General features: G+C 39.4%; 1 protein-coding gene across 4 annotated transcripts in view; it reads left to right on the top strand.

Moving 5' to 3' along the window:
• POLR3B (RNA polymerase III subunit B) overlaps positions 1 to 13800 on the top strand; it is a 115995-nt gene that overhangs the window by 24025 nt on the left and 78170 nt on the right. For all 4 annotated transcript variants that reach the window (XM_086401144.1, XM_086401143.1, XM_086401145.1 and 1 more), the window contains 3 exons: positions 2633 to 2755; positions 10931 to 11050; positions 13305 to 13439. In XM_086401144.1, coding sequence (XP_086257270.1) covers positions 2633 to 2755; positions 10931 to 11050; positions 13305 to 13439 — 378 coding nt within the window. The remainder of the gene's footprint in view (positions 1 to 2632; positions 2756 to 10930; positions 11051 to 13304; positions 13440 to 13800) is intronic.

Consider the following 13800-nt stretch of genomic DNA (forward strand, 5'->3'; position numbering starts at 1 on the left):
GCTTCTCTAGTTCATGGAGCCTTAGTAGCTCCACTGCATGTGGGATCTTAGTTCCCTGACCAGGGACCAAACCCTTGTCCCCTGCATTGAAAGGTGGATTCTTAACCACTGGACCACTAGGGAAGTCCCAGGAAGACTGTGTTTTAATGAATTTGTGTCGTGTTTAGAGTTGCTGTCTAGTGTCCATTTGAATAAATGCATTGTATCAGAGATAAAAAAGACATGAAAACTGACGTGAAAATTAACATATAAAAAAAAGATTTGTATCCTGAAAACTTCTTCATTTTGTTCATGAAACAAAAAAATTTTTCAAAACAAGTTGTATGCTTAAAATATTAAGTTTAGTGGATTTAACTCCCAAAGTTGGTTTATTAGTTATCTGTGCTGAGTAACAAATCACAACAGAGTCTCTGTTGGTCAGGGGTTTGGGCCCTGCTAGACTGAGTAGTCCTGGCTCAGGGTCTTTCATGAGTCGAAGCCGTGAAAACCTTTCATTCATGTCAGCTAAGGCCTCAGTCATCTGAAGAATGGATTGGAGGTGGAGGTGGCTGACCCTCAGGGTAAGAGACCTGGTTCCTCACTGTTGGCCCTTCCTTCCATGGGAGCTGGAGTATCTCCATGACATGGCCACTGGTCCCCAGAGGAGCCAGCAAGACTCCAGAGTCATACCGTGGTTCCTACCTTTTATCTATAGAAGTGAGTCATTAAGTTTAGCCCACACCTAAGCAGAGGTGCATCTTGATGAGAGTGAAAGAGGAGAGTAAAAAAGCTGGCTTAAAACTCAGCATTCAAAAAACTAAGATCATGGCATCCAGTCCCATCACTTCATGGCAAATAGATGGGGAAGAAGTGGAAACAGTGACAGATTTTCTTTTCTTGGGCTCCATAATCACTGTGGATGGTGACTGCAGCCACAAAATTAAGACATTTGCTCCTTGGAAGAAAAACTATGACAAACCTAGACAGCATATTAAAAAGCAGAGACATTACTTTGCTGACAAAGGTCTGTATGGTCCAAGCTATGATTTTTCCAGTAGTCGTGTATGGATGTGAGAGTTGGACCATAAAGAAGGCTGAGCACCAAAGAATTGATGCTTTCAAATTGTGGTGCTGGAGAAGACACTTGAGAGTCTGTTGAACTGCAAGGAGATCAAACCAGTCAATCCTAAAGGAAATCAGTCCTGAATATTCATTGGAAAGACTGATGCTGAAGCTGAAGCTTCGATACTTCGGCCACCTGATGCAAAGAGCTGACTCATTGGAAAAGACTCTGATGCTGGGAAAGATTGAAGGTGGGAGGAGAAGGGGACGACAGAGGATGAGATGGTTGGATGGCATCACGACTGAGTTTGAGCAAACTCTGGTAGATAGTGAAGGACAGGGAAGCTTGGTGTGTTGCAGTCCATGGGGTCGCAAAGAGTCGGCTGAACTACAGCTGAGCTACTGAACAACAGCAACTGTCCTAGCAAGCTTCGAAACTTTCAGTAAGCTTACATATGATCCTAAGATATCCAAATTGAATTTGTATGATACAGACTATTAAAATTCAAATGTAGAGTGGTGGAATGTGGAGCTGGAAGGGACCTGGTTTGCCCTGTCATGACAGAAATGAAGAAATGCAGGTGGAGGAGGTGATGTGCACTAGTGGTTGTCAGGCGTGTTGACATTCTCTGTCAACTTTGAAGAGGTGCCCCTTCCATTGTGCCCAGCGTGATGCTGTCCGTGTTCTGCATCAGACTCAGAATTTGATTTTCCCTGTCTCGTGTGTGGAGAAGAGCTAAGAACTAGATCGTCAAAGTTTAATAGACGAGTACCCCTGGTTCTCTTTTCTCTGCGTAGGTAAAGGAAGAATTTGAATACAAATGTAACTTTTCCCCTAACTTCTTAGAAGTGGAGTACTTTTCTGCCAGGATAGGTTTAGTGAGATTATGCTCTATTTCTTGATGTGGCAGAATGCCAGGCAAATGTGTGAAGGAGTGAGCCTTAGGATGACCATATGGAATCTACAAAGACTTGCGTTGCTGGCTGCCACCTTGAAACACTTAAAGATAAATGGGTTTTTTAAACCTAAGGGTGTTCTTGGTTTTATAAAAATCTCATTAAAAACCTACATAAAGTAGAGCTTGATATCTCTAGAATAGTGAGGTAAAACATCCTCTAGGAAAAATTCTTTGAGCCTAAAGGTGCATGATTTGACAGTTCTCAGAAAATTTTGTCTTGTGGCAAAACTTTTTGAGGGTTCTGTTTATTTTCAGCCAGGCATATTTTCTGATTTGCTGCTCTTTGCCTTTTGTTTTGTTCTGTTTTCTCTTTTTTCAGTTTGCCTTTGTAATTGTGACCAGGGTCTCCACTCTACCGTCGTACTTCCTTGGATACTTATAAATTGTAGAAGATAGTACACATGCAGAAAGTGCTTGAGAATGTTTGTTTTTCCTCTTCCTCATCAAAATTTCTGTTTCAGGTTCTTCTGCAGCTTGGGCTGTGACTGCCAATGCCAGATGGCACCGTTTCTGAGAAAAGAGCTAGCTTTTGCTTAGAAGTAATACTCACAAACAATGCCAAATTAGCATAAGCAAATGTCAGTGAGTTAACACAAAGCCCACACTCTTTCTATCTTTTCTTCCCTTCCTAGGCCATGGGTGTTGAGAGTGACCAGGAAATTGTGCAGATGATCGGAACAGAGGAGCACGTGATGGCTGCGTTTGGGCCCAGTCTGGAAGAGTGCCAGAAAGCTCAGATTTTCACACAGATGCAGGTGTGTCTTTTCACGTTGTCCTTCACTATGAAAGGGAATTAATTGAAGATTTAATGCTGCTCGTCGCTAAAGCATCAGATGCAGTGACTTTTGGGGGTAGAGATTTGGGGTGGATGTTGGGGAGATGGGAGTAGTGGTCAAGGAACTTCTTTGGCTCATTATTTGAGGGATTGGAGGAGTCTGCCTAGACAAATTATCGGCTTTGGTGTCCAGTTTAGAAGCAGAGGGACCAAGAAGCTTTTGTTCTAATGTAATAAATAGCAAGTATTTTTTTTTTTGTATTTGCCTGGTGACACAATTTTTTAAACTACAGCACCTCTAGTGTAGAAAGCTTTTTTTTTTTTTTAATGTCTTTCTCTTTAATATTCTTTTTTATTCCCTGCCTCAAGTTGCTTTCAGCATCCAGTTGTATGTGGTCTCTATCTCTTTTGCTGAATTTTCAATGTTTCCAGCAAGAAAGACCCAGGCTCAGAACACGTTTGCCACTGCAGAGCCTTCATTGACCTGTCTTAGGCACTTCCAGCTGGAACCTGTGGATTTTAGGACCAAAGATGAAGACAGGGAACTGTATATGTGCTTTATTGTTGTTTAGTCACTAAGTCCTGTCCGACTCTACAACACCATGAACTGTAGCCTCCAGGCTCCTCTGTCAGTGGGATTTCCCAGGCAAGAATCCTAGAGTGGGTTGCCATTTCCTTCTCCAGGGGATCTTCCTGAACCAGGGATCGAACCAACATCTCCTTCTTGGCAGGTGAATTCTTTACAAATGAGCCACTTTGGAAGCCCCTTTATATATCCTAAACATAATCAAAATAATTAGACTTCCCTTCCCATGTGACAGGTAGCCCTCATGGCCATACTCAGGATTTTTAGTTACATGTTTGTAAGGTGCTTTGCTAAGCATAAATCAGTAGTGACCTTCCTCATGGCCATGCTGGTAGGTAGGATTTCCCTACTATAGAGAAGCACAATGGGCATTTCTTATTTATCCACGTGTACATTGTCTATTCTGTTAGGTTGCTTACATAAGGTATAAATTCCATGCTGCTTTTTTCTTGTCACCCAGGATGTTTATAGAGATAGCATTTTCCTTATATCTGTTAGTATGTGTTCTGAAAAATGAAATGAGTCTTGATATTTTCATAGACTGAACCAAACATTTAGGAAGATTGATTGTCATATGTAAATACATATAAATTCCAAAGCAGAAAATAGTAAGGATTATTCTTACCACTGCCTTCTTCTTTTTCTGTAGTTAATTAACCAGTCAACTCTAGTTATCAGGCAGGCAGCATCAGGAGAAGTTGTTTCGATTTCAGTTCAGTTCAGTCACTCAGTCGTATCTGACTCTTTGTGACCCCATGGACTACAGCACACCAGGCCTCCCTGTCCCATCACCAATTTCTGGAGTTTATTCAAACTCGTGTCCATTGAGTCAGTGATGCCATCCAGTCATCTCATCCTCTGTCATCCCCTTCTCCCACCTTCAATCTTTCCCAGCATCAGGGTCTTCTCAGATGAGTCAGTTCCTCACATCAGATGGCCAAAGTATTGGAGTTTCAGCTTCAGCATCAGTCCTTCCAATGAATATTCAGGACCGATTTCCTTTAGGATGGACTGGTTGGATCTCCTTGCTGTCCGATGGATTCTCAAGAGTCTTCTCCAACACCACAGTTCAAAAGCATCAGTTCTTTGGCGCTCAGCTTTCTTTATAGTCCAACTTTCACATCCGTACGTGACTATTGGAAAAACCATAGCTTTGACTAGATGTACCTTGGTTGGCAATGTCTCTGCTTTTTAATAAGCTATCTAGGTTTGTCATAATTTTTCTTCCAAGGAGCAAGTGTCTTTTAATTTCATGGCTGCAGTCACCATCTGCAGTGATTTTGGAGCCCCCCAAAATAAAGTCTGTCACTGTTTCCCCATCTATTTGCCATGAAGTGATGGGACCAGATGCCATAATCTTAGTTTTCTGAATGTTGAATTTTAAGCCAACTTTTTCACTTTCCTCTTTGACTTTCATCAAGAAGCTCTTTAGTTCTTTTTCACTTTCTGCCATAAGGGTGTTATCATCTGCATATCTGAGGTTATTGATATTTCTCCTGGCAATCTTGATTCCAGCTTGTGCTTCTTCCAGCCCAGTGTTTCTCATGATGTACTCTGCATATAAGTTAAATAAGCAGGGTGACAGTATACAGCCTTGATGTACTCTTTTCCCTATTTGGAACCAGTCTGTTGTTCCATGTTCAGTTCTAACTGTTGCTTCTTGACCTGCATAGATTTCTTAGGAAGCAAGTCAGGTGGTCAAGTATTCCCATCTCTTTCAGAATTTTCCACAGTTTATTGTGATGCACACAGTGAAAGGCTTTGGCATAGTCAATAAAGCAGAAATAGATGGTTTTCTGGAACTCTCTTGCTTTTTCGATGATCCAGTGAATGTTGGCAATTTGATCTCTGGTTCCTCTGCCTTTTATAAATCCAGCTTGAACATCTAGAAGTTCACGGTTCACGTACTGTTGAAGCCTGGCTTGGAGAACTTGGAGCATTACTTTGCTAGCATGTGAGATGAGTGCAGTTGTGCAGTAGTTTGAGCATTCTTTGGCATTGCCTTTCTTTGGGATTGAAATGAAAACTGACCTTTTCCAGTCCTGGAGCCACTGCTGAGTTTTCCAAATTTGCTGGCATATTGAGTGCAGCACTTTCACAGTATCATCTTTTAGGATTTGAAGTAGCTCAACTGTAATTCCATCACCTCCACTAGCTTTGTTCCTAGTAATGCTTCCTAAGGTCCACTTGACTTCACATTCCACGATGTCTGGCTCTAGGTGAGTGAGCACACCATGGTGATTTTTCACTGGGTCACGAAGATCTTTTTTGTATAGTTCTTCTGTGTATTCTTGCCACCTCTTCTTGTATCTTCTGTTTCTGTTAGGTCCATACCATTTCTGTCCGTCATTGTGCCATCTTTGCATGAAAAGTTCCCTTGGTATCTCTAATTTTCTTAAGGAGATCTCTAGTCTTCCCCATTCTGTTGTTTTCCTCTATTTCTCTATTTCTTTGTATTGAGGAAGGCTCTCTTATCTCTCTTTGCTATTCTGGGAACTCTGCATTCAAATGGGTATATCTTTCCTTTTCTCCTTTGCCGTTTACTTCTCTTTTCATAGCTGTTTGTAAGGCCTCCTCAGAGAACTATTTTGTCTTTTTGCATTTCTTTTTCTTGGGGATGGTCTTGGTCCCTGTTTCCTGTACAGTGTCATGAACCTCCACCTATAGTTTTTCAGGCACTCTATCAGATCTAATCCCTTGAATCTATTTGTCATTTCCATTGTGTAGTTGTAAGGGATTTGATTTAGGTCATACCTGAATAGTCTAGTGGTTTTCCCTACTTTCTTCAATTTAAGTCTGAATTTGGCAATAAACATTTCATGATCTGAGTCACAGTCAGCTCCCAGTCTTGTTTTTGCTGACTGTATAGAGCTTCTGCATCTTTGGCTGCAAAGAATATAATCAGTCTGATTTCAGTGTTGACCGTCTGGTGATATCTATGTGTAGAGTCTTCTCTTGTGTTGTTGGGAAGAGGGTGTTTGCTATGACCAGTGCGTTCTCCTGGCAAAACTCTGTTAGCCTTTGCCCTGTTCTATTTTTGGTCTTCACTGAAAGTGAACTATTGGTGAACATGCATCTTCATTATAAACTGAAATTACATTGTAATTATGTGAAGAGAAAATGTTAAATACTTAGGAATTGGCTACATTTAGGGAGATACACTCAATGCTTTAAAGCTGTGTAATGTCTGGAAGAATAATTCAGCGAGATCCAGTATTCATATTATTGGAAGCATCATCATTGCTGGTCAGGTAACTCTATCATTGTTAAGCTGTTTGAGCAGGAGTTAAACAGTGGGTTGGAAGATCATTCATTTATTCCTCTTAAATAGATACTGACAGAAAATATTGGCTAGCTAAAAGTTACTAAAGTGAACTGGAGAAGTTCTTTTAAAAGATGAGAATATGTGATTAGCTAAGAAAGACAAACGTAACTCACATGAGACAAACAGGAAGTAGAAGTTTGAGATGGCTTGTTCTCTGTGTGCTGGATTAAAGCAAATATTAATTATTTGCAACTGACAAAAGGTTACAGAGGCACAGGTAGTCCAAAATGGTTGATGACTTGAACATATGAGTTCAGATCAGATGAGATCAGTCGCTCAGTTGTGTCCGACTCTTTGCGACCCCATGAATCGCAGCACGCCAGGCCTCCCTGTCCATCACCAACTCCCGGAGTTCACTCAGACTCACATCCATCGAGTCAGTGATGCCATCCAGCCATCTCATCCTCTGTCGTCCCCTTCTCCTGCCCCCAATCCCTCCCAGCATCAGAGTCTTTTCCAATGAGTCAACTCTTTGCATGAGGTGGCCAAAGTACTGGAGTTTCAGCTTTAGCAGTTAGGGCAACACAAATATTTTATGTTATTCTAAATAAAAATGTATTATCTTACATAATAGAACTTTTGACATGGCACTTCAGTAGATTGTTTAAAATATATGTTTTGTTTTGTTTTGTTTTAATGCCTCCCTTTTTAGTGACTCCTCTATTTATTCTGCTCATAAAGCCCTTTTGCTGCTACATTTGTCACAGATGTTTTACATTATCATTGCCAGGGGCTCTGAAAAATGGAGAAGAAATCAGTTACTACCTTTTTGGAAGGAGAGGATACACCAGGGGTAGCATCTTGGCTTGTTTTTAAAGCCAACTGGGCTCTTAACGCAGCCCTGACACTGTGCAGCCCTGGCAACTTTATCAGCTACTCTAGGGAAAAGTGACTTTCTGCTGCATCAGAAGGCGCCCCTGTATTCCTGTTTCTTCCTCAGGGAAGTGAAGAATCTTTAGCCTCTTTCCCAAGGGAATTGAAAAACCAAAATTTAATAAAGACAGCTAAGTTTAGGGAAAACTGAAGCGCCTGTCTATTCCTTGTTCCCCACCATCTGCTGACTTGCTTCAATCAATTACTCAGTTACTACTTCTTGCTTTGTTACTGCAGCTTGTGTTTTAAAGGTCTTAGTTTGTTTTACCCTCTGCTAGCCTTGTTTTTTTTTAAACCAGGAAGGTTCTAGATTTGATCTCCAGTCTTAACAGAGATGTTCCAGTCAGTTTCAGGGACTATTTTGTCAGGAATTAAAAAAACAATGACAAAATGTAAGCGGGACATACAGGTAAGTAGACAGAATACAGTGTGACGGGAGCACAGATGGAAGTACCCAGTTCTGCATATGTAAGGGATTAAAGAGCAGAGAGAAAGAAGCACGTTAGGAAAGGCTTCGAAGAGGAAGTGGTACCTGATCTAGGCTTTGAAGCATGGAAAAAAATTTTCCCAGGCAGGAAACTGGCAGCAGGAATTCCAGGATAAAGAATCAGGGATACCAGTCCTTTCTTATGACTAAATGGAAACCAGTGTTTTGGTATTTTTTTAATGCACTTATTCCTCTCACAAAATAATAAGAACCACATGATCTTTTCAAACTTTTTTTATGGAAAAATTTCAAAATATAAAAAGTATACAGAATTGTATTGTGAGCCCCCATGTTCCTGTCACCCAGCTTCAACATGAAAAACACTTTGCCAGGGACTTCCCTGGTGGTCCAGTGGCTACGACTCCATGCTCCCAGTGCAGGAGACCTGGGTTTAATCCCTCTTCAGGAAACTTGATCCTGCATGTCACAACAAAGATGGAAGATTCCGTGTACTGTAACTAAGACCCGGTGGAGCTCAATAAATAAACATTAAAAACAGAAAAACTTTGCTATTCTTGTTTCATCTAAAGCTCTGTCTCTGCCTCACCTATTACTTGGTTACGTTTTTTAAATTTATTTTAATTTGGGGGGAAAATTGCTTTACAGTGTTGTGTTGGTTCCTGCTGAGCAGCAACACAAATCAGTCATATGATTAGTTTTTAACATTTCACTTTTTAGGTAAAGTGTATATACACATAATATACAAGTCTTAATTGTATACTTTTTATAAGATACAGAATATTTCCATGACCCCTGAAAAGTCCCTCATGCCTCTTCTAATCAGTTTTCACCTCCGTTTTTCCCCACTTTTCCTATTTTTTTCACCATAGATTAGTTTTGCCTATTCTAGAACTTTAAATAAGGACTTATGCAGTGTATACTTCTTGTTTTGTCAGCTTCTTTTGTTGAACGTATTGACTTAGATTCATCAAGTGTTTCCCCGTTATGTTGTGTATCCATGTTCTTCATTCCTTTTAGTTGTGGAGTAGTGTTCCATTGTATGAATATACCACAGTTTGTTATCTTTTCCTGTTGATGGACATTTGGTTTGTTTCACTCTTTGGCTGTTATGAATAAAACTGCCATAAGCATTCCTGTCTAAGTCTCTGCCTAGACAGTTTGGCATTTCTCGTGGATAAATACCTAAGAATAGAATCGCTGGATCAAAATGCAGTTGTGTGGAATAGTACTCAGCCATTAGAAAGAACGAAATAATGCCATTTGCAGCAATATGGATGGACCTAGAGATTGTCATACTGACTGAAGTAAGTCAGACAGAGAAGGAGAAATATCGTATGGCATCCCTCTATGTGGAATCTAAAAAGGAATGAATGATACGCGTGAACTTACAAAACAAAGACTCACAGACTCAGAGAACAAACTTACAGTTGCTGATGGGGAGAAGGATCGGGTAAGAGATAGTTAGGGAGTTTGGGACTGACATGTACATGTACATGTACATATCCATTTGAAATGGATAACCAGCAAGGTCCTACTGTATAATATGTGGAACTCTGCTTAATATTACGTGGCAGTCTGATTGGGAGGGGAGTTTGGGGGAGAATGGCTACGTGTATATGTATGGCTGAGTCCGTTTACTCCTCACCTAAAACTATCACAACAGTGTTAATTGGCTAAACCCCAACCCAAAATAAAAAATTAAAAAAATAATCAGTTGTGTATGTAACTTTTATCAAGTCAGAACTGCCAGATGTGACGGTACCATTTTGCAGTCCCCCCAGCCATGCCTGAGAGTTCTGGTTGCTTCATGTCCTCACCAGCATTCAGTGTTGTTAGTCTTTGTAACTTTAGCTGTTCCAGTTTGTTTTGGTGGTATTTCATTGCGATTTTAATCATGCATTTTCCAGATGACTAATAAGGTTGACTAATTTTTGTGTGCTTACTGTCTTCCTTTATAGTTGAAATCATGTAAATCTTCTGACTGTTTCAACACTGTTTTCAGCTATTCTAGGTCTTCTGCTTTTCCATAGAAATTTTGAAATCCAATCAATTTATGTTTTTTAACAAACCCGTCAGGAGTATAATTAACAATAAAAATCATCTTTAATTGTTTAATTAACAATAAAACATCTTTTGGTCAATCTGGAGAGAATTTTAATAGCAAGCCATCTTTAACTATATTAAATGTTCTAGTCAATGAAAATGGCATAACCCTCAGTTTATTTAGCTTTTGTCTTCTCACAGCAATGCTTTGTAGATTTCAGGGTAGAAGTCATACATGGTGTGATTCCTTTTTGAGGAGAGAAAGTACTCTCCCTTCCCCCAAAATAATACTCACCCAAAGTGTTAACTGTCGACAGGATTCTCTTTGGGTGGAGGATTGATGGCCAAACTACTTATCTCCTTTGTATTTTCTAAACTTCCTGTAATTGTCCTGTATCAATTTTATAGTAAAAAAACGAATTATAAAAAGGGAACTATTTTGTCATTGCTGCTGCTACTGCTAAGTCGCTTCAGTCGTGTCCGACTCTGTGTGACCCCAGAGACGGCAGCCCACCAGGCTCCCCCGTCCCTGGGATTCTCCAGGCAAGAACACTGGAGTGGGTTGCCATTTCCTTCTCCAGTGCATGAAAGTGAAAAGTGAAAGTGAAGTTGCTCAGTCGTGTCCGACTCCTAGGGACCCCATGGACTACAGCCCACCAGTCTCCTCCATCCATGGGACTCTCTAGGCAAGAGTACTGGAGTGGGGTGCCATTGCCTTGGTTTATGACAAATTTTTGTTTTTTTTAAACTAGGACCAATTCAGTTTTCTTTATAAAGGTCCTTGTCTTTTTTGCTTATAGTGTTATGTATGGGTAGCTACTTAATAAATTCTCTCTGATGTCATTCAAACATTATTGTAATATATTCTGTTTTTTAATAGGCATTAAAATATATAGGGAACAAAGTCAGAAGGCAAAGGATGTGGGGAGGTGGCCCAAAGAAAACCAAAATAGAAGAAGCAAGAGAGCTCCTGGCTTCTACCATTCTGACCCACGTACCAGTGAGTAAACCCTTTGCAATTGTGAATACTGATCACTGTGGTATCCATGAACTTCTGTTTGAGTACAAGTTTACATTAATTAAAGTCTAGTTCCATAAGAAAAGAGAGAAGCCTAAAGAGGACTCTCTGATGGACTGCCAGGAAATAATCTTCCATTATCAACAGTTTATTTATACTTAGAGAATGTTGCTATATTATGTCATCATCTGATCATGTTTATTGTCTTGATTCTTCTTTCAATCCAAAATTTTAGTTTTTTCTTTGATATTCAAATATATATTAGCAATGCTGCTAGATTTCATCTCTGAAGGTCAGAGATGGTGTTTTAGATATTTTTAAATAAGTTAAAAACAAGCTTACAGTGCCTTGCCTATATGTGTAACTTTTTGAAAAATTGTGGTAAAACATACAAAAAAATAAAATTTACTCTTTTTATGTGTATGTTTCTGTGGGATTATGTACATTCTCACTGTTATGTTACCATCACTGCCATAGATACTTATTAAAATATTAGATGGGCTTATCTTTTAGACCTTGAGCTCACATTGTCCAATCTCCTTCACTTAGAAGGCAGATGCTCAGGTCCAGAAAAGCTGGATGATTTTTCTTGTCACCCAGCTGGTTAGTGGTCAGAGAGAGAGAGCTAGAATCCCATCTTCTGACTCTTGAACCAATGCTTAATATTTATTTTTATTAACTTACTATTAAACAGAGTTCAGCCATATTGGCAAGTCATTCTTCCCCTACTCTCACTTAATACATATGTACTCTTTCTAAGTTATAAAATTGTTAGTCAGACTTATCTGGTAGTCTGGTTTATGTTGACTTTTAGCATGTGTATTATTCACAAATGATCTAATTTAAGAATTGCACACTCTACCTTCAGGGGCTGATGATGAATAATGAAAAGCTGAGGGAACAGTAGAAGTGAACAGTGACCACCTAAACACATGAAGATACAGCTTTCTTAGTTTGAAACACCTTGTTAGCCAAATAATGTGGGTCTATGATTTTGCCCTTTTGCTGCAATCTGTGTGTGCCCTTGATCTGATTCAGAGAATTAGGAAAGTAAAACAAATTTTATAATATGAATTCTTTATAAACAAGCCTATAAAATATTCCTTAGAACTGACAGAAACTTAGACTACTCTCAGTATTCATTGTTTGGAATGTAGAGAAAGAATTTACCTACTTATCTAAGATTTTTGTCTCTCCAAATAAACCAGTGCAATGATTTCGCCAGTTTTGATTTAACTTACTGATTGGGCCAGATTCATTTATGTAGATTTCAGTTGTACAAGAGAAAATTGAAAAGAATATTTGCAGCAATTTACTTATCAATCTGTTCATTTATTCCATAGATGCTTGCTGAGTTCTGACAGTGTTTTAGTACCATTCCTGTTATTTATCGCTGCACAGCAAATATTTCCAAAACTTAGTAGCTTGAGATAACTGTTCATTGCTCTCTCTCAGGATTCTCAGGTCTGAAGGGGCTCAGTGATGGGGAAGGAGGTTCTTTTTTTTTTTAATACTTATTTAGCGGCATCAGGTCTTAGTTGTGGCACATAGCTCTAGAGCACATGGGCCTAGTCGTTGGAGCTCACAGGCTCAACTGCATCATGTCATATGGGATCTTAGTTCTCCAACCAGAGACAGAACCTGTGTCCCCTGCATTAGAAGGAGGATTCTTAACCGCTGGACCACCAGGGAGGTCCCAGGAAGGAGGTTCTTGACATGAGTCTTATGAAGTTGCAGACAGATAGCAGCTGAGGGTGGAGTCACCCAAAGGCTTGACTGGGCTGAACATCAAAGATGTGTCGTCAGTCACATCTCTGACTCCTCACTGCCTTTCCAAGTGGCCCTTTTCTCCCCAGCAGAGTATCCTAGACTTCTTATTTGGTGCTTCAGGACTCTTAAAAGGAAAGAAGTGGAAGCTGCTAGTTTACAAGCCAACCCAAAGATGGTGATTAACTCCACCTCTTCATGAAGGAATGGCGTGAAACATATAGGGAGGGAAGGAGTTGATGGTGGTCATCTTTGAAGAAAAACTGCCACAAGTACTGAGTACAAAGATGGAAAGTCATCATCTCAGCTTTTAGAAAGTTTATAGACTGGTTGAATTTTTTGGATAAGGAGAATCGTAACAATTCATTTTTTTCTTAGTTAAATATTATAGCATTGGTTATTTTCTTGAGGCACCTTAAATTTTAATGTGTAGAGTCTTAAACATTTTTCTCTAATTTCTGAATTACAGGTTAAAGAATTCAATTTCCGAGCCAAATGTATCTATACTGCAGTGATGGTGAGAAGAGTAATTCTGGCCCAAGGAGATAATAAAGTTGATGACAGAGATTATTATGGTAACAAGAGGTTGGAGTTGGCAGGACAGGTGATTTAACTATTTTATGTCAAATCTTATTTTCCTCAATAAAAGTTAATTTACTATTCATTTTAGATAGGAGGAAGAAACAGTTGAATGGAATATAGGTTTGTATATTGGAATATAAACATTCATACGTGACTTACTATCTCTTAGACTTAAGAATTTCTTGAACTATGAAAACTCTTAGCTCTTTAAATATGTTAGTAGTGTTACCTATATTGTATCTTTTTTGAGATGTTTATTTACTCTCGTGTTTAATGTAGAAAGTGATGTATGATATTAAGTAGTATCATTTATTCAGTTAACAGATGTCTATTAAACTTCTCCCATGTGCCAGGCATAGTTATACAAGCTGGGTATAGAGGAA

The sequence above is a fragment of the Bos grunniens genome, chromosome 5, assembly GCF_055505025.1.
Source record: "Bos grunniens cultivar Pamir isolate PY7600 chromosome 5, Bosgru_T2T1.0, whole genome shotgun sequence".
NCBI classification, from domain to species: Eukaryota; Metazoa; Chordata; class Mammalia; order Artiodactyla; family Bovidae; genus Bos; species Bos grunniens.